Consider the following 25,686-nt stretch of genomic DNA (forward strand, 5'->3'; position numbering starts at 1 on the left):
GTCGGAGCGGTGGCACATGTGGTAAGGTGTCTGCCTTGCATACACTAACCTAGGATGGACCGCGGTTTGATCCTCCTGTATTCCATATGGTTCCCCAAGCAAAGAGCGATTTCTGAGCGCATAGCCAGGAGTAACCCTTAAGCGTCACCAGTGTGTGGCCCCCCCAAAATTATTATTTATTAATTTTTTTTTTGGTTTTTGGGCCACACCCGGCGATGCTCAGGGGTTACTCCTGGCTGTCTGCTCAGAAATAGCTCCTGGCAGGCACGGGGGATCATATGGGACACGGGGATTCGAACCAACCACCTTTGGTCTTGGATCGGCTGCTTGCAAGGCAAACACCACTGTGCTATCTCTCCGAAATTATTAATTCTTAAGTTTCAAGTATATAATATACAAAATCAATCCCATAACTGGCCACTTCCTTCTACCAAGAGGGACTTTTTTTTGGGGGTTTTGGGGTACACCCGGTGGTGCTCAGGGGACCATTTGGGATGCCAGGGATTGAACCTGGGTCAACCCCAGTTGGCCACGTGCAAGGCGAATACCTTGCCATTGTGCTATCACTCTGGCCCCCAAAGGGATTACCTTTGAAGGTGGTCACAGAATTAAAGCTCCTGGGGTGCTTGCTGTGGATGAACTTTTTATTTTTTTTTGGTTTTTGGGTCACACCTGGAAGCACTCCTGGCTCTACGCTCAGAAGTCACTGCTGGCAGGCTCGGGGGACCATATGGGATGTCGGGATTCGAACCACCATCCTTCTGCATGCAAATCAAACACCCTACCTATGTCCTATTTCTCTGGCCCGCTGTGGATGAACTTAAATGAACCCATTAACCCTAGAATCTAGTTAAATAAAGATCTTAATGTGGTCTTTTGTTTGTTTGTTTTTGGGTCACACCGGGTGGTGCTTAAAGGTTACTCCTGGCCCAAAGGACCATATGAGATTCTGGGATTTGTCTGTCTTGGGTTGGACATGTACAAGGCAAACATCCTACAACTGTGCTATCTCTCCAGCTCCAATGTGGTCTTTTTTTTTTTTGGCCACTCCCAGCAGTGCTCAGGGATCACTCCTGAAGATGTTTGGGGATTGGGTCAGCCTTATTTGAGGCAAGTATTTTATCAACTGTACTATCTTTCTGGCCTATAGAATCTTTCTTTCTTTTTTTTTTTTTTTTTTGGGGGGGGGGACGACACCCGGCAACACTCAAGGGCTACTCCTGGCTCTACACTCAGATTCCGATTCTGTAGGTCCAATGTGGAGCCCGAATACGGCACTTCTTCTTTTGGATAGGGCAGGGCTACACTCAGAGGTGCAGTTCTGGAGGTAGACTGGGGCTGATTCTAAGCAGTACTCTAACACCTATCTGTACCTGGATCTTTGTATTTGCGGGAGTGGGGTGAAACACATACATCTAGCAGTGCTCTCAGAACTTAATCATAGTTCTCTGCTCAGGGATCATTTTTACAGATGCTTGGGGAATCATATGCATGATACAATCCTGTGGGGATTAGTCAGATGCAAGATATGCAAGACAAATGTCTTGAGTATCTCTGTAGCCCTTTCGATTTCTGAGTGTATGGGATGCCGGAATTCGAACCACCATCCTTCTGCATGCAAGACAAATGCTCTACCTCCATGGTATCTCTTCAGCCCCTGGTCTTTGCTTTAATGGGCCACTCAGTGGTGCTCAGGGCTTACTCTTGGTGGGGTCAGGAGATCCATATCATGTGCCAGGGGTCAAATCTGGGTCTGCTGCATGAAGGCAAGTGCCTTTGGGCCACACCCAGCGGTGCTCAGGGGTTATTCCTGGCTGTCTGCTCAGAAATAGCTCCTGGCAGGCACGGGGGACCATATGGGACACCGGGATTCGAACCAACCACCTTTGGTCCTGGATCGGCTGCTTGCAAGGCAAACACCGCTGTGCTATCTCTCCGGGCCCAAAAAGCTTTTCTAATTCAACTGTTTAGAAGCATCTAAACAGAAAGCATGCCATGTACACTCCAAAGTACTCAGAGCAGTTTTCAAGGTAAATATGGAATGGATGAAAGAAAGTTACAGACTTCTGTGTCTGATCTGAAAGTTACAGTTGACATTTTGTCCCCCCACCTCTTTGTGGGCCCTTCTGATAATAATCTGGGCTTACTTATTCCTGGCTCTCTAAGGAGTCACTCCTGGCTATGCTCAGGGTACTATATGGGATGTTGGGATCAAACCCAAGTTAGCTGCATGTAAGGCAAGTGCCCTATCTGCAGTACTATAGCTCTGGCTCCTTGCTCCTGCCTTTTTGTTTTGTTTTGTTTTGTTTTTTTTTGGGTCACACTCGGGGGTTACTCCTGACAGGCTCAGGGGACCATCCAGGGTTGGCTGCATGCAAGGCAAACACCCTACCGCTTTGCTATTGCTCTGGTCCTGTTCCTGCTTTTTGAGGGAAAACAAAAAAATCTAATGCTCTAAGGAATTCACGTGAACAACTGAGATATTGAAAGTTGAGATTCCTCATAGAAGGGAGCCAGCTGTTGATCATAGAACAAAGATGTAATAGGATGTGTCCATGCATACCTTCTGTGTGGTGCCCTCCAGAAGACAATGGATGTGCCCCAACACTGCCCGGTGACATTTGGACCCGGGAGGGGAAAAGCTGATGTATTCTCTGCAAGGCCAGAAACTTGATCAGCTTCTCGTCCAGCATATTTATCTCGATTTCTATAAGCAAAAGAAAAGATTAAAAAATAGTGAAAGTAGGCGGGGATCATAGAACAAATAGTTCAAAATTTCTAAAATTCAGACAGGTGATTTTTTTCAAATTGTTGATAATCGAGGCTTGGAATTCTAATCTTCCTCTTCTGCTCCATTTCTTAATTTTGGGGTTTCCCACAGAAGATTGATTCTTCCTTTAGTTCAATTCTTAGGCCTCACCTGATGATATCAGGATCAAACCTAGGTTGGCTTTGCACAGGGCAAATGCCTTATCTACTAGGCTATCTCTTTGGCCCCTCAATCCTCCCTTTGGGAAAGAGGTTTCTTTCCCTCAGCAGGTTCCAGAGCTCTGTGTAGTTTTGTTCTCTCATTGGTTACATGTGGCTCTGCTCTCCCTTAATTTCTAATTATGTAAACATGATAGCATAGGTGAAACTAGATACTTGGCTATCTTACTCTTACTAGTTTTATGCTACCTCCAGAATTATTCTGGAGAATAATAATAAATAAAAAAATATCTTTTTTTGAAAGGAACCAAATGCTGTATAGAGGCAGCACTGACCAGAATATAGAAGTGGTGTACAAACAGCTGTTTACTCACTCACCTCCATTGACATCCATAAATGCTCGAAGTGAGTTGGTGAGGTCCACCATGGCAGTAGAGTTGGCTGGGAAAGAGGGTACGGTTAAAGCGCTTCCTATGGATAACGTGCCGGGGCTGACCTTGCCATCTGGGGACGGAGCAGGAAGACGGTTACTTACGTCGCCTGAGGGAAACCCACGGGTCCAATCCCCCATTGATGACAGGTCTGGGTTTCGGACCCAAGGTGATGTTCCCTTCTTGATTCTCACCCCATAGGCTCTGGAACTCCTAGAGCTAAAAACGTGTGGTGAAGAAGGGTAGATGGAATGATACTATACCCGGGCACACAGGAGTCTCCAGAGCAAAAGCAGTGACATCTATAGCTCTGGGAACAGAGTGAGGTCACTTCCTTCTTTGAATCTAGATGACTACTTCCCTGTGGTATCATTCAGTCCCGGAAGTAACTCCTGTCCCTGCAATGCCTGTCTACTCCTTATGAGTGAGAAATCTGGGGCTGGGGCGATACACAGGGGGCAGGGCATTTGCTTTTCAAGTGGCTGACCAGGCTCAATCCCTGAGTGCAGAGACAGGAGTAACTCGAGCGCCAGGTGTGGCCTCAAAACAAACAAAAAGGATGAAAAAATCGATCCACATTGGTACTTTGAAAGGAAGAGTGAGAGCAGGGATCATCCTGGGACTAGGGCTCCAGACAGACAAGTCTCATGGTTTCAGAGAGAACCCAAGTAACTGATCAGGAGGATAGATGGCTTCAGCTCGGAGAGAGTGATCACAGAGGGTATGATTCCAGCAGGGTCTGAAGCCTAGTTCAGATGCTGAGGTCAGCAACCTGGAGACCCTGAGTGCTAACTGAGGAGAGTGGAGAGCAAGTTCAGGCCATGTATGAAGTAAGGGCCATTCTGATGGCACGTGGCCTGAAGACAAGTTTGGGGCATACCAACATCAGTGGGCATCCCACTTCCAGCTATTTTGAAAGACAGTGTTTGTAACTCTGTTTTCCCTGACCTGAAAGTCCTTTCAAATGAGCTTGCTCCGAAGTTCAGAACACTGACTTCCTTTAAGGTAATGAAACTAAACAGGCACAAAATTAAGTCTACAGCAGGTGTGGGAAGGTGGAATCATGAGACTCTGGTAATAGTTCTTTTTTTTTTTTTTTTGGTTTTTGGGCCACACCCGTTTGACGCTCAGGGGTTACTCCTGGCTATGTGCTCAGAAATCGCCCCTGGCTTGGGGGGACCATATGGGACGCCGGGGAATCGAACCGCGGTCCTTCCTTGGCTAGCGCTTGCAAGGCAGACACCTTACCTCCAGCGCCACCTACCCGGCCCCTCTGGTAATAGTTCTAATCCTGCTGGTGACCTGGTAAGTCATCTTAAGACAACTACTTGGGGGCCCGGAGAGATAGCACAGCGGCGTTTGCCTTGCAAGCAGCCGATCCAGGACCAAAGGTGGTTGGTTCAAATCCCGGTGTCCCATATGGTCCCCCGTGCCTGCCAGGAGCTATTTCTGAGCAGACAGCCAGGAGTAACCCCTGAGCACCGCCGGGTATGGCCCAAAAATCAAAAAAAAAAAAAAAAAAAAAAGAAAACTACTTGGGGAAAAAAAAAAAGAAAAAAGAAAAAAAAGAAAACTACTTGGGGGCCAGAGAGATAGTATAGTGGTAGGGCATTTGCCTTGTACGAGGCCGACCCAGGATGGACCTGGGTTTGATTCCTGGCATCCCAAATGGTCCCCCCAGCCTGCCAGGAGTGATTCTGAGCGTAGAGCCAGGTGTAACCCCTGAGCGCCGATGGGTCTGGCCCCCCCAAAAAAACTGCACACACACAAAAGAAAACCACTTGGAGCCATAGCAATAGTAGTGGGTAAGGGACTTGCCTTGCACACTTGGGTTCAATCCACTGCACCTATATGCTCCTTCAAGCAGTCAGGACTTATATCTGAGCACCGCTGGGCATGACCCCAAATCCAAAATAACAACAATAACAACAAACCCAAAACCACATAAGTTCTCAGACCTGAAACAGAACTACTAGAAAGAGGGAGGCAAGTTATTGTGTTTTCTTCTATCACAGGGACGAGGGAGAACAAATAATATAGAGATCAAAGTCCCTTGAAATTTTCATGGGGATAGTAAAAAAAAAATTTCCCCCTGAATCTAGCATTTGCCAGGAAGAGCACAGAATTAGTGCAAATCATCCTGAGTCTGAGCAGCACTTACCTGATGATGGTGCTGGTGAGCAGAATCGTTGGTTGGTTCCCGTGGTCAAGACACCATCTCCTGCAGCTTGGGGGGGAGTAAGCACCCGGGTGGCACTTGGGGGTGAGCCCAATGGCCTTGAATCTGTCAATGGAGGTCCTATCTGTGATTGAACAGTCTTTCTTTGCAAAGTGCTGGTGTTCTCGATGCTGGCACAAGAGCTGGGAATGGAAGGGGGCAGGCTTGGGACTGAAACCAAACTCCTCTGGGGGCAAGAGCTGGTGCCAGTAACGTTTTCTGTCTTCACAATGATGCCAACTGTGTGGTTCTGGAGCCCCCCAGCCGCTGGAGGCGTGAGGGGTCGAGGCCAGCCTTGCCGGTGTGAGAAGCCTGGAAGTCGCCGGGGGTCTGTGGAATCAGTGGGGCTGCTGTAGAAGTGTGGGCCATTAGCTTTCACCTCTGTGTTCACTGGCCCGTTGGCAGTCCCACAGGGGGCTCTCTTGGATTTTTCCGCACAAGAACTGCAGCTGATGTCCTCTAGGGCTGGGGGCTGGTGGGGTGGAGAGCAGCTCAAGGAATTTTGGGAGCTAATCCCGGAGGGGCAGGACAAGGGGTAGTGGGAAGGTATAGGTGACTTGTCAGTTGTTTGCAAGGAGGTGGTGATTGAGCTGTCAGTCACAATAACAGGCTTAATATCAGCCTTCTCTGTCTGTTCAGAGTCCCAATGCGAAGGCATCTGCTTAGCAGATAAATGTTTCAATATGCTGCACTGGAGCGCAACAACACTACAGAGCCACTGCAACGGAAGGAAAGGAGAGGAGAGGAGGGTGAGGAGGTGAGAGGTCTGGGAGGCCGCAGGTCCTTCCTGTCACAGCAGCCAGGGCTACAGCAGAGCTGACAAGCACTGTCTCCAAGGTCCTACTGAGAATGCCCAGAGAAAGAAAGTGCTTGACTCTTTTTTTTTTTTTTTTTTTTTTTTTTTTTTTTTTTTTTTTGGTTTTTGGGCCACACCCTGTGACGCTCAGGGGTTACTCCTGGCTATGCGCTCAGAAGTTGCTCCTGGCTTCTTGGGAGACCATATGGGACACCGGGGGATCGAACCGCGGTCCGTCCTAGGCTAGCGCAGGCAAGGCAGGCACCTTACCTCCAGCGCCACCGCCCGGCCCGAAAGTGCTTGACTCTTGATAGGATTCCATTTCCAAACCCTCCCACCAAGTAAGACTTGTTGATATACTTAGCAGACAGTACCCTTATCAGCAGACCTTGGATTCCCATTTTAGCTTTGCCCTTAAGGCTCACCTTGACCAAATATACCAATTACCCTATACACATTCGGTGTCTCGGGCACTATCTCCTAACCTCTATATGGGTTTGTTGGTCTTTCTATAAGAAAAACTGCCCATCTCACAGCACACTGGCATACTGACGGAGAGAAGCATGCTGGTTGACTTTGCAGTTCTCCCCTAATTGATCTCCGGATCTGATCCAGAGGTTCTCTCTGGAATGTTCAACTCCTGGAGCTGGGAGAAGGGCAAGGCTGTAGGATTAGGTGGGGCTGTACAAGATGGGGATGAGAGTGACTGAGATCTCTTCCAGTAATAACTGTAAGATGGAAGGAAAATTGGATTTGGAATTGAAGCCCTGCCTTTACTTACCTCTTGCTGCTCTGCCTGGGTGGCTAAGTGCTCAGAGTTCAATAGGTGCAACTGTGATTCCTCGGGGATCCCGTTGCAGATCAGCTCCCCATCCCGAATGGCCGCAGGTGCAATGAGAGGGGGTGGAAATTGGTACTGAGATTTGATAGCATCCGGAACCTGTTTAGGATACAATATAAAGAAGGAGACTGTAACAACACGGTGAGTTGATTCTGTCTGGACATACTCTTCTGTCCATGGTGCTGATGCCAAGGGACCATCATATACACTGGGGTACACTGAAAACAAGAAGGCTCGGTGGGCCACATCAGTACTGTGCTCTAATCTCCCAAACCCTGACACACATAGAGGACCAAAAAGACACAGCAATCATGAGAGAAGGCACATTCTTCACTTTCCTTCACCAAAGTCAAAGGCCTACAGGAGCCAGAAACCAAAGCTGTTTTCTGCTTGGCTTAAAATGTGTTAAGACTCGGGGCCCGGAGAGATAGCACAGCGTCGTTTGCCTTGCAAGCAGCCGATCCAGGACCAAAGGTGGTTGGTTCGAATCCCGGTGTCCCATATGGTCCCCCGTGCCTGCCAAGAGCTATTTCTGAGCAGAGTCAGGAGTGACCCCTGAGCACTGCCGGGTGTGGCCCCCCCCCCCCAAAAAAAAAGTATTAAGACTCACACTAGACAGGGATTAAGAATAGAAATCTAGGCGCTTGTAGTTCTGCATCAAGTTTGGGAGATGGATGTGCAGTGCCTGAAAACTACAATGCAAAAAAAGTCACATCCAGGGGCTGGAGCAGTGATAGCACAGTGGCAGGACATTTGCCTTGCATGCATATCTAGGACAGAACTGGGTTCGGTTCCTGGCATTCCATATGGTACCCTGAGTCTGCCAAGAAGCAATTTCTAAATGCAGAGCCAGGAGTAAGACCTGAGCACTGCCTGGTGTTGCCCCCCCAAAAACAAAACAAAGACGTCAAATTCATTTTGGAGAGATTTACTCAATAGGCTGAGTGTCTTCTTTGTATTCCCAAGGATTGCCAGGAATATCCTGCAAGCAGTCATTCAACCAGGACTAGTCCCAGAGCATCACCGAGTATAGCCTCCCCATGTCCCATCCCCAACAAAATAAGACCAAAAAGAGGTCACTTTCTGTTGTTGTTTTTTTTTTTTTGGTTTTCGGGTCACACCTGGCAGCGCTCAGGGGTCCCTCCTGGCTCTATGCTCAGAAATCGTCCCTGGCAGGCTCGGGAGATCATATGGGATGCCAGGATTCGAACCACCGACCTTCTGCATGCAAGCAAATGTCCTACCTCCATGCTATCTCTCCAGCCCAAGAGGTTACTTTCATAATGGAAATCCTTGGGTGTGGCCAGGTTCATGAAAAAAACAACCAGTATCACTTATTTTTATTCGTTCATGTGTTGATTTATTAAACAATTAAAGACTTCTTTGTTACATAAGTACAGAGACAGACTCTGAATCACACCATATAAGAATAGAAGAGCCACACAGCAAAGAATCATTAATACATTCAACCAACTTTTACTGAGTGCTTCCTGAGACTGGGCACTGTGCCAAATCCAAGAGATTCAGAGAAGTCATATTTAAGCCTTGCCAGCAAGGAGAACACAGGCTACAGGCAAGACAAATGGAAAACATTTTAAAACAAGATGATGGGTCCTAGAAAAAAAGGCATGTTGAAGAAGTTATTTAAAAAAAAAAATCATGGGCCAGAGATAGCACAGTGGTAGGGGGTTTGCCTTGCATGCAGCAGATTCAGGACAGACTGCTGATTCAAATCCTGGCATCCCATATAGTATCTATCCTGTGGCTGCCAGGAGCTATTTCTGAGTGCAGAGCCAGGAATAACCCCTGAGCACCAATGAATGTGACCAAAAAAAAAGGGGGGGGAGGGGTAGAGAGATAGCATGGAGGTAAAGCTTTTGTCTTGCATGCAGAAGGTCAATGGTTCAAATCCCAGCATCCCATATGGTCCCCCGAGCCTGCCAGAAGCGATCTGAGCATAGAACCAGGAGTAACCCCTGAGTTGCCGGGTGTGACCCCAAAACAAAACCAATAAAAAAAGGGAAGAAATCAGAGTGGTGTCAAAGAGAAACTCTAAGGGCTAGTGCATATGCTTTGTAAATAGATGGTAGAAATTCAATCTCCAGCACTTAGTTCCCTGAGCACCACCAGAAGTAGCCCTCAAGCAACAAACCCCTGACAACTGCTCAGTGTGGCTGAAATTGCAATCCCTGCCCCTCCAACTCCCTCCTCCCAGAGAATACTTAATTCCAGGTTACTTTCCCCAGAAAGGAATAAGGAAGAATCTGTGTTGAAATTCAGATATTGACAAGCAATTTCCAGGAGAAAAAGGAGTAACAGGAATGAGAAATAGTACCACCACGTAAGGCATAGAGGCAAGAAGATACTGATTTTGGAAAACATTTATGGAACCAATAAATTTGGTTAACAAAGTCCTTAGAGAAAGACTGAAAATAGTTCCCAGACCTTTGGCTTGGGATATTGTCTGGAGATAGCTGTTATGCACTGAAATCAATAACATAGAGGAAGAAAGATTTGGAAGCCAAGGATTTTGATATTGGGTAGGTAGACACCGGAGAATGTGGGACAAAATGTGGATTCATGAGGAGGGAGAGAAGAAATATGGATTTTAAGAATCATCACCATTTATAGTGCTGGCCAAGTACTATAGGCTTCTCCGAGGTCACTCAGAAATGAGAAGAGGAAGGAGTGGTGGGTTATTTTATGCTTAGGTGAGCTATGAAGAAGTGAAGAAATTCACTCCCACACAGAGGCCATGTGCTTCACAAGATCCTGACCAGGGAGCAAAAATGGGGATCCCAAGTAAAAAAATAGGGTCCTGTTGCTGTGACACCTTAGTTTCTTGGGACCAAGGTAAGTTAAATTTATTTTTATTTTTATTTTTTTGGGTTTTGGGCCACACCCAGCGATGCTCAGGGGTTACTCCTGGCTTTCTGCTCAGAAATAGCTCCTGGCAGGCATGGGGGATCATATGGAACACCGGGATTCGAACCAACCACCTTTGGTCCTGGATCAGCTGCTTGCAAGGCAAACGCCACTGTGCTATTTCTCTGGGCCTGGTAAGTTAAATTTAAAGGTGAACCAAGAGGAACCAGCAATGAAGATACAAAGTTTTTATGTTTGTTTGTTTTTTAGTTTTTTGGGTCACACCGAGCAGTGCTCAGGGGTTACTTCTGGCTCTACGCTCAGAAATCACTCCTGGCAGGCTTGGCGGATGATATGGGATGCTGGGATTCGAACCACCATCCTTCTGCATGAAGGGCAAATACCCTACCTCCATGCTATCTCTCTGGCTCTGATATGAAGTTAACATATTGTGCACTACTATATATCAAAGGTAAAGACTTAAGTATTAGGAGAGTTGAAGCAATTTTCCATCCCTGTTCTCTGAGGTTATAGTCCATATTTGTGTTTTATTTAGTTTTTAATTTTATACCACATCCAGCATTGCTCAGGGGACCATATGCAGTACCAAGAATCAAAAAGAATTGGTGGGCCGGGTCGGTGGCACTAAGGGTGAGGTGTCTGCCTTGCCCGCACTAGCCTAGGACAGACCATGGTTCGATCCTTTGGCATCCCATATGGTCCCCCAAGCCAGGAGCAAATTCTGAGTGCAGAGCCAGGAGTAACCCGAGCATCACTGGGTGTGGCCCAAAAACAAAAATAAAAACAAAAAAAGAATTGGCCATGTCCAAGGCAAGCACCTTAACCTCTAAACTAGTTCTGTGGTCCTTGTAGTCTTTATTTTACTTACAAATTGTCCAAGGACAAAATTCAGGTAACTCATGACCTTGGATTTTCCTCAGGAATTGGAGAAACGTTATTAAAGAGATGGAGGTTGGGTTGGAGAGACACCTCAATAGACTAATTGCATGCTTTGCACGCAGTGTGTCTGAGTCCTGTACGGACCACGTACAATACCAGAAGTACCACTAGGAGTGAACCCTGAGCAGAGCCAGGAATTGCCTAAGCACTACTGGTCATAACCCCACCAAAAAAATAAAGGCGGTGGGGTAAGGGGGAGACCTGCCCATCGTTAAAAAAATGATTTGTCAAGGCATCCAGGTTTGCTCACTTTAGCAGCCAGACTCTAGCAAATCTACAATGCATATCTATTTTTAAACCTGTTTCATTAAGAAAAGAGGCATGCCACCACTAACATATTGTACCTGCCACTGAAAACACCTTAAGTTTAATTTTGGAAAACTGGTGTTTCCACTGAAGTATAAATATTTACACAGAAGTTTGTCATACAAATTTCTACAGTTAACATCTTGCTAGAGCTGACACCCATTGAAATGATGGAAGCTGTGAATGACTGTAAAGTGTGGCTGCCACCTAGTGGCCTCATCTGAGAATTGCTTATTTCTATTGGTACAAAATACTGTCATCATTCGTGAGAAAAATCCCAACTCCACCAAATACAATTATTAATTTATTTTTGGGCCACACTCTGCTATGCTCAGGGTTAACTCCTGAGTTCAAGAAGTATTCCTGGGGGCCGGAGAGATAGCATGGAGGTAAGGCGCTTGCCTTTCATGCAGGAGGTCATCGGTTTGAATTCCGGTGTCCCATATGGTCCCCCGTGCCCGCCAGGAGCAATTTCTGAGCCTGGAGCCAGGATTAACACCTGAGCACTGCCGGGTGTGACCCAAAAACCACACACACACACACAAAAATATTCCTGAAGATGCTCAGGGGACTATATGGGGAGCAATGGATTGAACCTAGGTTAGCTGTGAACAAAGTTGCTGTGAACAGTGGCTGCTGCACTGTTTCAGCCCTTTCCCTGGAATGCTTTTTTTTTTTTTTTGGGTTTTCGCACCACACCCATTTGATGCTCAGGGGTTACTCCTGCTCAGAAATTTGCCCCTGGCTTGGGGGGAACATATGGAATGCCGGGGGATCGAACTGCGGGATCGAACTGCGGTCCTTCCTTGGCTAGAGATTGCAAGGCAGACACCTTACCTCTAGCGCCACCTCACCAGCTCCCCCTGGAATGCTTTTTACTGAAGCATTTCTTTTCTTTTTTTGGCTTTTGGGCCACACATGGTGATGTTCAGAGTTTGCTCCTGGCTATGTGGTCAGAAATCAGGTTCCTGGGGGCCAGAGATAGCATGGAGGTAGGGCATTTGCCTCGCATGCTAGAAGAATGGTGGTTGGAATCCTGACATCCCATATGGTCCCTGGAGCCTGCCAGGAGTGATTTCTGAGTGTAGAGCCAGGAGTAACCCCTGAGTGCAGGCGGGTGTGACCCAAAAACCAAAAAAGAAAAAAAAAAAAAAAAAAGAAATTGTTCCTGGCTAGGGGATCGAACCAGGTTTGTTGTCCTGGATCTGCCGTGCAAGGAAAACACCCTACCACTATGCTATCGCTCTGGTCCCTAATGAAGCTTTTTTTTCTTTTTTTTTTTTTTGGTTTTGGGTCACATGCTCAGGGGTTACTCCTGGCTCTATGCTCAGAAATCACTCCTGGCAGGTTCAGGGGACCATATGGGCTGCCAGGATTCGAACCACTGTCCTTCTGCATGCAAGGCAAATGCCTTATTGCTGTGCTATCTCTCTGGCTCCCTAATGAAGCTTTTTTTTTTTGGTTTTTGGGCCACACCTGGCGATGCTCAGGGGTTACTACTGGCTGTCTGCTCAGAAATAGCTCCTGCCAGGCACAGGGGACCATATGGGACACTGGGATTCGAACCAACCACCTTAGGTCCTGGATCGGCTGCTTGCAAGGCAAACACTGCTGTGCTATCTCTCTCCAGGCCCTAATGAAGCATTTTTTTTTTTCTTTTGGTTTTTGGGCCACACCCAGTAATGCTCAGGGGTTACTCCTGGCTATGTGCTCAGAAGTTGCTCCTGGCTTGGGGGACCATATGGGACACCAGGGGATCGAACCGCGGTTCGTCCAAGGCTAGTGCAGGCAAGGCAGGCACCTTACCTTTAGCGCCACCGCCCGGCCCCCCTAATGAAGCATTTTTAATAAAATAAATAATCCACCTCATTTATTTTTTTATTTTATTTTATTTTTTTTTTTGGTTTTTGGGCCACACCCGGCGGTGCTCAGGGGTTACTCCTGGCTGTCTGCTCAGAAATAGCTCCTGGCAGGCACGAGGGACCATATGGGACACCGGCATTTGAACCAACCATCTTTGGTCCTAGATCGGCTGCTTGCAAGGTTAACGCCGCTGTGCTATCTCTCCGGGCATTGTCAATCTCTATGGAAGCACTTTTGCAAATGTCAAGGGCACACAAATAGTAGATATAATTATAGCAATGTCACAATTTTGGGTATTGGTGATATAGTATAAACCTGGAAAAATTGATGTTTTGTTTTTCACAACAATCAGTGGTGCTCAGGGATTATTCCTGGCTTTGGGCCCAAGAATCATTCCTAGGTGTCTCAGGGAATCATATGTGATATGGGGGCTGGCAATGTGCAAGGCACACTGCTTGGAAAAATAGATGTGATGCTCCTTTAAACATTTTCCTTCTAAGTGATTCAGTTGGGATAGCTTTTCACATGACTCTCTGCTTAATCAACCCCAGATTTACCTCACCAGTTGGCTAATAGTATGAGTGCGAGAGTTCTATGCATGTGCTCAGGTGAAATTAAAACATCCCAAGGAGAACTAAAAGCATGCAGAGTTAAGGTTTGGCCTTGACATACTAAATCACATCCTCAAGTATTAACATGCATGGGTCACATTCATCACTTGCTGAAGCAGCACAGACAAATCCCAGGCTTCTACTTCCCTAATTTATAAAACTGGTAACACGATCCTTATCTGTTCCAGGAAGACAAACAAGAGACTCTATCTTGCCTAATTATGACTTACCTTCAAACTTCTTCTTTTGACTGACTGAAGCACTCGGCGGTTAGGAGGGTGTTTCTTATGAATCCGGTTTAGAAAGTCCACTTTAACCACGTGCTGGGAAATGGCATCCTGGAAACGGTCAAACACCTGGCACCGATTGCTCAGAGTCATATTCTTCTGGTTCAGCTGGGGAAAAACAGATGCACTCTTGTGGTGAGCTTCAAAAGTCCATCTCTACTCCTCAACTAATCTCTACCAAAAAAGGCTTTAGATAAAATGGTTTCCCTCTGCCAGAGGTACACTTGGTCAGCAGGAATTTATACCACTTTTCTCCTCAGGCCACCCCAATCCAGCAAATGAGAAAAAATTAGTATGTTCCCACTTCCAAAAGAAATTGAGGTGCAGACTCTGTTTCTAGTAAGGGGGTCTCTCCCACAGGAAGCAGAGAAGTTTGTCTCACAACTAGACGCAGAACCAGAACCGTATGTGTTCTGCCTATTCCTTCCAGATAGAAAGTTTTAGTGAAACCAAGTGTTAGTAAACCATCCAGATATCGTTCTTCCTTTAGGGCAGACACAAAGCCCTGCATTGATTTGTTCTTTTTAAGGACCACATCCAGTAGCACTCAGGGCTTACTCCTGGCTCTCTATCTCTGGGATCACTATTGGCAGGCTTAGGGAACCCTTTAGGATGCTGGGGATCAAACCAGGGTTGGCTGCTTGCAAAGTAAGCGCCCTACCTGCTGCACTATAGTCCTGGCCAATCCTGTATTGCTCTTAGGGTCAAAGAGAAGTGTCTGCAGCACCATACACAAGACAACGGCACTTCTTTTTTTTTTTTCTTCTGTTTTTTGGGCCATACCCAGTGGTGCTCAGGGGTTATTCCTAGCTCTGCACTCAGAAATCACTCCTGGCAGAATCAGAGGACCGACCATATGGGATGCAGGGAATTGAACTGGGATCTGTCCTGTGTTGGTCGCATGCAAGGCAAATGCCCTGCCGATGTGCTATTGCTATTGCTTCGCCCCCAACAAGGGCACTTTTCTTTTTTTGGTTTTTGGGCCACACCTGGCAATGCTCAGCGGTTACTCCTGGCTGTCTGCTCAGACATAGCTCCTGGCAGGCACGGGGACCATATGGGACGGCCGCTGTGCTATCTCTCTGGGCCCAAGGGCACTTTTCTAAGTGGCTAATATAAACCTTCCTATTTGGATTCTTCCTGGTTAAGGAATAACTCCTGGTGGTGCTTGGAAGACCATAGAGTGTATTAGGGATCAAACTTGGGTTGATTGTGTGCAAGGCAAGCACCCCAACTATTGTACTACCTCTCCAGCCCCTAATAGGTTACTTTTTCATCAGCTGGTAAGCTGTTCTTTTATTTGTGTTTGGGGGCTAGAGATGCACTGTTGGGTGTGGCCCCAACAACTCCTGCCTTGAACCCAGAAATATCTGGGTAGACTTTCCTGTTTGCCTTTTTGTTTCAGAAGGCAAAATGAGACAATCTAGGGAGGGGCACTTTCTCCTAGATAAGGCTTTTTTCATGGCATTGGTCCACAAAGAGGCAAAGTAATCTATTTCACATGCAATATTCAGTGTATGGCAATTAGCAGGTTGTCAACATGGAGGGTCAACAGTCAGTGTGTGGTGACTAGCAATCATTTATTTTATTTTATTTTTTTTATTTTATTTATTATATAAATCATGTATTTAAGCAATCATTTTTGTTTGTTTGTTTTTGGGCCACACCTGGTGACACTGGGGGATCGAACCGAGGTCCAACCGAGGTCCGACCTAGGCTAGTGTCTGCAAAGTGAAGTGCAAAGCAAACACCCTACCGCTTTGTGCCACCACTCCGGCCCCTTAAGCAAACCTTTTCTTCCTTTTTTGTACTGCCAGGAATTAAATCCAGGGTATCACACACGCAAAGCATATTTTCTACCATTGAACCACACCCCTAGTGTTGAAGCAATGATCTTGGGTGTATACAGGAGAGCTATATGAAAGGGGATGGTATTTTTGGCTACCCTTCAGTAGTTCATAGACCAGGGATTAAACTTGGGTTTTTACTTGCAAAACATGTGTTCAGCCCTTTGAGCTATCTACTTGATCTCAGCAGTAATTCTTTTTTTTTTTGGGGGGGGGGGGAGGTGGAGGGCCTATTCCTGGTGGCATGCAGGGATTATTTCTGGCTCTGTGCTCAAAAATTGCTCCTGGCAGGCTTGGGGGACCCTATGGGATGTCAGAAATCCAACAGGGATCTGTTCTGTGTCAGCTGCATGCAAGGCAAATGCCTAGTGCTGTGCTATCGTTCTGGTCCCCAGCAATAACCTATTAATTTATTTATTGTGAGAGGGCACACCCGATGATGCTCAGGGGTTAGTCCTGGCTATGCGCTCAGAAATTGCTCCTGGCTTGAGGGACCATATGGGATGCCAGGGATCACATCAAGGTCCATCCTAGATCGGCCACATGCAAGGCAAATGCCCTACTGCTGTGCTATCACTCCAGCCCCAATAACTCTTTTATTCTTATTTATTTATTTATTTATTTATTTATTTATTTATTTATTTGTTGTCTTAATTTTGGGGGCCCACATTTGGTAGTGCTAAGGTCTTATTCCTGGCTCTGCATTAAGGATCACTCCGGACAGGGCTTGGGATACCATATGGAATACTGGGTTAAAAATTAAAGAAGGCAGGGGCCGAAGAGATAGCATGGAGGTAAGGCGTTTGCCTCTCATGCAGGAGGTCATCGGTTCGAATCCCGGCGTCCCATATATGGTCCTCCCGTGCCTGCCAGGAGCAATTTCTGAGCCTGGAGCCAGGAATAACCCCTGAGCACTGCTGGGTGTGACCCAAAAAAAAAAAAACCACAAAAAAAAAAAAAAAAAAAAAAAATTAAAGAAGGCAGGGGCCGGGCAGTGGCTCTAGAGGTAAGGTGCCTGCCTTGCCTGCGCTAGCCTTGGACGGACCGCGGTTCGATTCCCCTGGCGTCCCTTATGGTCCCCCAGGCCAGGAGCGACTTCTGAGCGCATAGCTAGGAGTAACCCCTGAGCGTCACTGGTTGTGGCCCAAAAACCAAAAAAAAAAAAAAAAAAAAGAAGGCCATGTGCAAAGCAAGCACCCTGCCTTACCATCACTGTAGCCCCACAATAACTTTTTAAAAACTATACTTTTTATTTTGGGCCACACCTGGTGATGCTCAGGGGTTACTCCTGGCTATGTGCTCAGAAATTGCTCCTGGCTTGGGGGACCATATGGGACGCTGGGGGATTGAATCAAGGTCAGTCCTAGGGTAGCGCCACCACGCCGGCTGTCTTCCTTCCTTCCTTCCGACCATATGGAATCACCATTCCTTCTGCATGTGAGGCAAATGCCCTACACCTCCATGCTATCTCTATACTTTTTATTTTTTGGGGTACATAGCTGGCAGTGTAGGGGGAAGGACAGCGTGTTTAACTCCTGATGACACTTGAGGGATACAGTGTTGGGGATTAAACTTGGAGCTACATGGGCCCGGAGAGATAGCACAGCGGCGTTTGCCTTGCAAGCAGCCGATCCAGGACCAAAGGTGGTTGGTTCGAATCCCGGTGTCCCATATGGTCCCCCGTGCCTGCCAGGAGCTATTTCTGAGCACACAGCCAGGAGTAACCCCTAAGCACCGCCGGGTGTGGCCCAAAAACCAAAAACAAAAAAACAAAAAAACAAAAAAAAAAAAACTTGGAGCTACAGCATGCAAAACGTGTGCACTAAAGGCTTTGATCTCCCTTTCTCCTTATATATATATATTTTTTTGTTTGTTTTTAGAGTCAGGCCTGTAGAGCTCTGAGTTACTGCGCTGCTTGGGTCTTCTACTATCTTATTTTATTTTTTTTTTTTTTTTTTTTTTTTTTTTTTTTTTTAGGTCTCACCCGGCAGTGCTCAGGAGTTACTCCTGGCTCCATGCTCAGAAGTCGCTCCTGGCGAGCACGGGGGACCATATGGGACGCCGGGATTCGAACCGATGACCTTTTGCATGAGAGGCAAACGCCTTACCTCCATGCTATCTCTCCGGCCCCTACTATCTTATTTTAAAAAATAACCTTCTATTGTCACTATGTACCTTAAATATTACCATGAAAAATTCATGATTCACTTTGGTCAGGATAAAATTATTAAAAACAAAAACAAAATAACCTTCTAAGAGCAGAATGATATAGTACAGTGGGTAGGGCACTTGCCCTCACACCACTAATCCTGGTTTGATCTCTGGCATCGCCTAAGATCCGTGCACCACCAGAAGTGACTGCGAGTGCAGAGCAAAAAATAAGATCTAAGCACTTACTTGAATAATTTGCAAGTGTGACTCAAAAAGGTGGTGATGAGGAAGCCAAACACCCAAACAAACATAAAAACCCTTTTAAGTTTATTTTTGCTTAATCTTTGGTTTAAATCTTTTTTTTTTTTTTTTTTTTTTTAGTTTTTGGGTCACACCCGGCAGTGCTCAGGGGTTACTCCTGGCTCTCTGCTCAGAAATAGCTCCTGGCAGGCACGGGGGACCATATGGGACACCGGGATTTGAACCAACCACCTTTGGTCCTGGATCGGCTGCTTCCAAGGCAAACGCCACTGTGCTATCTCTCCGGGCCCAATCTTTGGTTTAAATCTTTTTTTTTTTTTTTTTTTTTTGGGGGGGCCACACCCGTTTGACGCTCAGGGGTTATTCCTGGCTATGTGCTCAGAAATCGCCCCTGGCTTGGGGGGACCATATGGGACGTCGGGGGATCGAACCGCAGTCCGTTCCTTGGTAGCACTTACAAGGCAGACACCTTATCTCTAGCGCCACCTTCCCGGGCCCCTGGTTTAAATCTTAAGTTTATTTTTGCTTAATCTTTTGGCCACAGCACACGGCTCAGGGGGCCAGGTGTTGTCCTAGGGATTCAAACTGGGGTCCACAGCATATAAAGCAAGAGTCTTATTAAATAACCATTTAAATTGGGAAAGGCTGCTCTCATAAAGTGCCTGCATATGGAACTTTGTGAGTCATTATTTTAACTGCTAATAAGGAAATGTCCTTAAACTCCTTTGAAAATGAGATAGCAAACTAAATCTCTGTTCTCGTCCCAGGAAGCAGTCTGGAAAATGCAACTAAGATACCTAGGAGATAAAGTAACAGCATCTTCATACTATTTATTCAATTCAACAATTACTTATTGAACATCTATCATATGCCACAATTAGATAATTATGAATTTAAGTAAGAGGCACAAACTGGTGTTCAACAAAAGGTTGAGTATCTGAAATACTGTTGTCAAATTTTCAATCCTCCAAAGTTATGGACCTTTAACTGACAATGATAACTCCTGAAATATGAGGATAAACATTTTAGAATTTTGTCAGTTTGTCCCCTCAAAAGTAAGTGGCAGGAAAATATGGAAGCAATTATCATGACAACAGATATTTCCTTAAGGTTGGACCTAACCAATTCCCCTTTAGGGGCTGTAATGAACCATCATTTGCTTAACTCACTGTGACAGAAATTCACGAACAATCAAGTAACAATGGTTTAACTGCCGATAAAGCCAAAACAAGGTATCAAGAGAAAAGAAAAAAGGTAACTGAGGTACAGCAAAATAACAGCCATCCAATCAAATAGTATTACCTGTAGAACATAACATCTGAGAGACCAGAGAACCTTGGAATAAAGCGAACTTAATGTGCTTTCTGCTCCCATCAGTACCTACCGCCACATGTTCAATATGATTTGGGCACATCCATCTGCCCAGGGGCATGGCAGTGAGTGGTGGCTCGAGGCAGTCCATGTGGAACAGGAGGGGACAATAGTCACACTGGATGAGAGGGGCTACACGGCAACTCCTGAGAAAAAGAAACGCAGGTCATTTCTGTGTCAAGATGGAACTTTCTTTTTTTTTTTTTTTTGGTTTTTGGTTTTTGGGCCACACCCGGTAACGCTCAGGGGTTACTCCTGGCTATGCGCTCAGAAGTTGCTCCTGGCTTGGGGGACCATATGGGACACCGGGGGATCGAACCGTGGTCCATCCAAGGCTAGCGCAGGCAAGGCAGGCACCTTACCTTTAGCGCCACCGCCCGGCCCCAAGATGGAACTTTCAACCAACAATTCACTAAGGAACAGCCTTTTCCCTTCTGGCCTAACAACCTTTTCCCCATCTCCCACAATGATTCAGTTATATTCACATTAGGAAGGAACAAGTGGTGGTTTACCACCAGACTCTCCTTTATCTTTATTATGTTGTTGTTATTATTATTATTATTATTCAGGGGAAGCAGTGCTAGGGATTGAACCCTCAACATATGCAAAGTAAGTGCTCTTTTTGCTGAGCCATATCTTGGTCCCCATTATTCTGTCTTCTAAGAGGAATGGGTCTAAGAGCAGAAGTGGATGTTTATTTGGAGAATAGCTAAAGTGGCTGTCAAGAATTGGAAAAATCAATGTTCAATGCCAACTAGGGGAAGGCTGCCCTATTTATTTCCTTAAAGAAAAACTATCTTATTAAGAAGAAGGTGAAAAGAAAAATGTGGGCTGGAGAGATAGTACAAGCAAGTAGGGCTCTTGTCATGACTTTGGCAAAACCGGGTTTAATCATATTCCATATGGTCCCTCCAGGAATGACGCCTGACCAGAGAGTCTGGAGTAAGTCCCAAGAACTACTAGGTGTGGCCCCAAAACCAACCAACCAATCAAAAAAATCATTAGCACCTTTTTGGAAATTATATTACAGCAAGAAAAGATTTCTCTTCATGAAGCACACTACAAACTGACAAGACAGAGATGTGATAAAAATGTCTTTTGTGGGGCCAGGTAGGTGGCACTGGAGGTAAGGTGTCTGCCTTGCAAGCGCTAGCCAAGGAAGGACCGCGGTTCGATCCCCCGGCGTCCCATATGGTCCCCCCAAGCCAGGGGCAATTTCTGAGCACATAGCCAGGAGTAACCCCTGAGCGTCAAACGGGTGTGGCCCAAAAACCAAAAAAAAAAAAAAAAAGTCTTTTGTAAAGTACTCAAGGAAGTATATTATTGAGGGAGGTGGCTGCAGCAAATGCAAATCAGGAATTCTAACTATACTTCTTTTCTTTTTATTTGCTCAGGGGTTACTCCTTGCTCTAGGCTCAGAAATCGCTCCTGGCAAGCATGGGGGACCATGTGGGATGCTGGGATTCAAACCACTGTCTGTCCTGGATCGGCTGTGTGCAAGGCAAAAGCCCTACCGCTGTGCTATCTCTCCGACCCCATAACTATATTTCTTGGAGTACCGAAGATAGTTCCAGTGATCCTGAACCAGTTTGAACATGACTCAGAATTCTGCTAGTCTATCATCTACTTCTCTATAGTTTTGCTGTGAAACATTTTGGAGAGGAGAGAGGGTTTGATCATTGGGGGTTAGACCATATCCAATGGTGCCCAGGGAAATCATATGGGGTACACCAAGGACAGGAGGTGGTTAGGGTAGGCTGGGACCAAACCAATAGCTCAGTAGTGTTATACCTTGCTGATGTTCAGGGGACCATATAATTCTGAGACTAAAATCCAGGGTTCCTGTATGCAAAACATGCACTCTGCCTGCAAACCTGAAATATATATGTATGTATTTGTTTGTTTGTTTGTTTTTGGGTCACACTTGGTGGCTCTTAGGGGTAACTTCTGCTCTGTGCTCAGAAATTGCTCCTGGCAGGCACAGGGGACCATATGGGGTGCTGGGATTCAAATCACCATCAGTCCTGGATCGGCTGCATGCAAGGCAAAAGCCCTGCTGCTGTGCTATCTCTCTGACCCTGGAATATATATTTTGGATAGTTTCCCTCCCTGCTCTCCTGTTCCTCTAAAAAGTCTAAGCCAGTAAATCTAGATTCAGTGAGTGAAGTAACTGGTTACTGTCACTGAACAGATATTTTGTTTGTTTGTTTTTGGGTCACACCCGGCAGTGCTCAAGAAACCATATGGGATGCCAGGATTCGAACCATCGTTCTGTACACAAGGCAAATGCCCTACACCTCCATGCTATCTCTCCGGCCCCTGAACAGATATTTAAAGGAAAGTAGTCCAGACAGTTTCTTCACTGAGGCCCCTATTAAAATTTTTTGAGGATACAGTATTTGCTTAAGAAATGTGGGGCTGGGCCCGGAGAGATAGCACAGCGGTGTTTGCCTTGCAAGCAGCTGAACCAGGACCTAAGGTGGTTGGTTCGAATCCCGGTGTCCCATATGGTCCCCCATGCCTGCCAGGAGCTATTTCTGAGCAGACAGCCAGGAGTAACCCCTGAGCACCGCCGGGTGTGGCCCCCCCCAAAAAAAACAAAACAAAAAAAAAAAAAAAAGAAAGAAAGAAAGAAAAAAGGGCCCGGAGAGATAGCACAGTGGCGTTTGCCTTGCAAGCAGCCGATCCAGGACCAAAGGTGATTGGTTCGGATCCCGGTGTCCCATAGGGTCCCCCGTGCCTGCCAGGAGCTATTTCTGAGCAGACAGCCAGGAGTAACCCCTGAGCAACGCCAGGTGTGGCCCAAAAAACCAAAAAAAAAAAAAAAAAAAAAAAAAAAAAAAAAAAAAAAGAAACGTGGGGCCATGAGGCCGGAGAGATAGCACAGTGGTAGAGCATTTGCCTTGCACATGGCCAACACTGAACAAACCCTGGTTTGATTCCTGGGATCCCATATGGTCCCATGAGCCTGTCAGGAATGATTTCTGAGCACAGAGCCAGGAGTAACCCCTGAGAGCCACCGGTGAGACCCTAAAAAACAAACAAACAAACAAAAAACAAAGCAAAACAAAACAAAAAAAACGGAAAAAGAAAAGAAAAGAAGGGGCTGGGCGGTGGCGCTAAAGGTAAGGTGCCTGCCTTGCCTGCGCTAGCCTTGGACGGATCGCGGTTTGATCCCCCGGTGTCCCATATGGTCCCCCCAAGCCAGGGGCGATTTCTGAGCGCATAGCCAGGAATAACCCCTGAGCGTTACCGGGTGTGGCCCAAAAACCAAAAAAAAAAAAAAAATAAATAAATAAAAAAAAAAATAAAAAAAAGAAAAGAATAGAAGAGGCTGGAGTTATAGCACAGTAGTAGGGCATTTGCCTTGCATGCGGCCGATCTGGTATGGACCCATTGGATTCCCAGCACTTCATATGGCCCCGAACCTGCCAGGAGGGATTTCTACAACTCCTGAGTGCAGCTGGGTGTGGTCCAAAAACAAAATAAAAAAGAAACAAATAGGGGAATAGGAGACCGGAGAGATAGCATGGAGGTAAGGCATTTGCCTTGCATGCAGTTGTTTGCATTCCCCTGAACCTGTCAGGAGTGATTTATGAGCACAGAGCCAGGAGTAGCTCCTGAGTGTCACCAGGTGTGGCCCAAAAAACAAAAACAAAAACAAATCACAGCCGAAGCAATAGCACAGCAGTAGAGTGTTTGCCTTGCATACAGCTGACCCAGGATAGACCTCAGTTTGATCCCCCAAACCACGAGCGATTTCTGAGCACATAGCCAGGAGTAACCCCTGAGCATCAACCAGTATGGCCCTAGAGGTAAAGCGTCTGCCCGCAAGCACTAGCCTAGGATGGACCACAGTTCGATCCCCCCCCACATCCCATATAGTCCTCCCAAGCCAGGAGCGATTTCTGGGCACATAGCCAGGAGTAACCCCTAAGTGTCAACAGGTATGGCCCAAAAACAAAACAAACAAAACAATTCATGGGCTGAATAAATAAAATAGTACAGTGCTTATGGTGCTTGCCCTGCACACTGCTATGAGTTTAAATATCTCAAGCTTTCAAATCTAATTCTTATTGATCCAACATCTAAAAACATAGTTATGGGCCAGAGAGATAGTTCAATGAGTAGAGGGCATGCTTTGCATATGAGAGGCTAGGGTTTCATTCCTGACATTGCAGAGCCCTCTTAACTCTAGTGGGAGCAACCTCCCTCATCTCACCTGCAAGAGTTCCTGAGCACTGCAAGGTTTGACCCTCAATACCCAAATGGTTCCCCAAACCCTTCCAGGAGTGATCTATGAAAACAGAGCTTGGACTAAGTCCCAAACACCAACACTTCCCCCTCTCTCCCCTCTGCAACTCCTCTTTAAAAAAGGATAGTTAAGATTGGCCATTTAGTCACTTGGACTTACATCATCAGTGTATGGATCATCACACTTATAGAGTTTAAAAAACTGATAGAAAAAAAGGGAGTATGGGCCGGAGAGATAGCATGGAGGTAAGGCATTTGCATTGCATGCAGAAGGTCGATGATTCAAATCCCGGCATCCCTTATGGTCCCCTGAACCTGCCAGGAGCAATTTCTGAGCATAGAGCCATGAGTAGCCCCTCAGTGCTGCCGGGTGTGACCCAAAAACCAAAAAAAACAGTCTTTCATCATAGAAGAAAAATACCTGTTACATGTGAAGCAGACTTTGACTGGTAAGGGGACGAGACCATTGTGATCCAACTCATGTTGTGCTTTCTTAACGTTTTTCCCTGTTGTTTCCTCCTTTCTTCTTCTCTTGCTAGAACCTAGAAGAGAAATTGGTGGTATTGAACTAGTTTTGGATACAGCAGTTCCTCGCCTTATATACATAAAACAACAGTTAAATAAAGGAATAGATCTTAGTTAAAAATCTATACCATGGTAGACAAAGGATTTTTCTTCTTCTGTTGTGGGATCAAACCCGTTGATGCTCAGATAACTTCTGGCTTGAGAGACCATATGTGGTGTCTCAAGCCCAGGTGCACATGTGCAAGGAGAGCCTAACCTGCTATGCTATATCTCTGGCTTCAATAAAAAACCTTTTATGAGGCTGCATAGGCTAATTTCATGTGAGAAAAAAATATAAGAAGGGAGAAAAGGTTAAGACATGCAGAACCATGGCAGAAACATATAAAAATGTTCTGCGTGACAGAAACAACAGTACAGTGGTAGGGTACTTGTCTTGTTTGTAGCCAACCCTGGTTTGGGCCCTGAGCACTGCCTGGAGTGATTCCTGAGCACAAAGCCAGGAGTTATCCCAAAGTATCGCTGGGTGTGGCACAAAACCAAAACCAAAAGGTTTTTAAAACATAAAATGGTTGAGAATCTATATTAGATACTAGGCAAACTTAAAACACAAACGTCCGCGTTAAAAGATAAAAAGACTATTTTGGAGGTGGCTGAGAAAAATATGCTACAACATTTTTTATAGAAATAAGTTTTGATTCTATATGTAAGACCAGTAGTGACCATGCTTCTCATACTGGTTAATTTAATTTTTTCCCCTTAAAAAACATAAAGCACAATAGGATTTAGAATCCTTGTAGTCGGGGCTGTAGCACAGTGGTAGGGCATTTTGCCTTGTAAGTAGTCGACCCAGGACCGACGTTGGTTCAAATCTCAGCATCCCATATGCTCCCCCCTCCCGCCTACACCAGGAACGATTTCTGAGCACAGAGCCAGGAAGCCAGGAGTACGTAACCCCTGAGCACCAATGGGTGTGGCCCAAAACCAAAACAAACAAACAAAAAAGAATCCTTGTAGTATCAAGTAGAAAACATAAATGTATCTGACGTGGGTTCTATCCCTGGCACCATATATGGTTCCCCAAGTCCTGCCAGGAATGGTTCCTGACTGGAGACCAGGATTAAGCCCTGAGTATGGCCAAGCATGGTCCCAAGACCAAAACAAATCCCCCCCG

At 46.0% G+C, this 25,686-nt stretch overlaps 1 protein-coding gene across 1 annotated transcript in view; it reads right to left on the reverse strand.

Moving 5' to 3' along the window:
- The window catches only part of PHF12 (PHD finger protein 12), a 62,662-nt gene that overhangs the window by 3,771 nt on the left and 33,205 nt on the right, over positions 1-25,686 (reverse strand). Inside the window, exons 5-11 of the mRNA XM_049771405.1 lie at positions 24,412-24,532; positions 19,750-19,882; positions 14,050-14,214; positions 7,155-7,313; positions 5,521-6,295; positions 3,307-3,432; positions 2,564-2,707 (exon numbers count right to left, since the gene is read on the reverse strand). Of these exons, the coding sequence (XP_049627362.1) occupies positions 2,564-2,707; positions 3,307-3,432; positions 5,521-6,295; positions 7,155-7,313; positions 14,050-14,214; positions 19,750-19,882; positions 24,412-24,532 (1,623 nt within the window). The remainder of the gene's footprint in view (positions 1-2,563; positions 2,708-3,306; positions 3,433-5,520; positions 6,296-7,154; positions 7,314-14,049; positions 14,215-19,749; positions 19,883-24,411; positions 24,533-25,686) is intronic.

Source organism: Suncus etruscus, chromosome 1 (assembly GCF_024139225.1).
Source record: "Suncus etruscus isolate mSunEtr1 chromosome 1, mSunEtr1.pri.cur, whole genome shotgun sequence".
NCBI lineage: Eukaryota > Metazoa > Chordata > Mammalia > Eulipotyphla > Soricidae > Suncus > Suncus etruscus.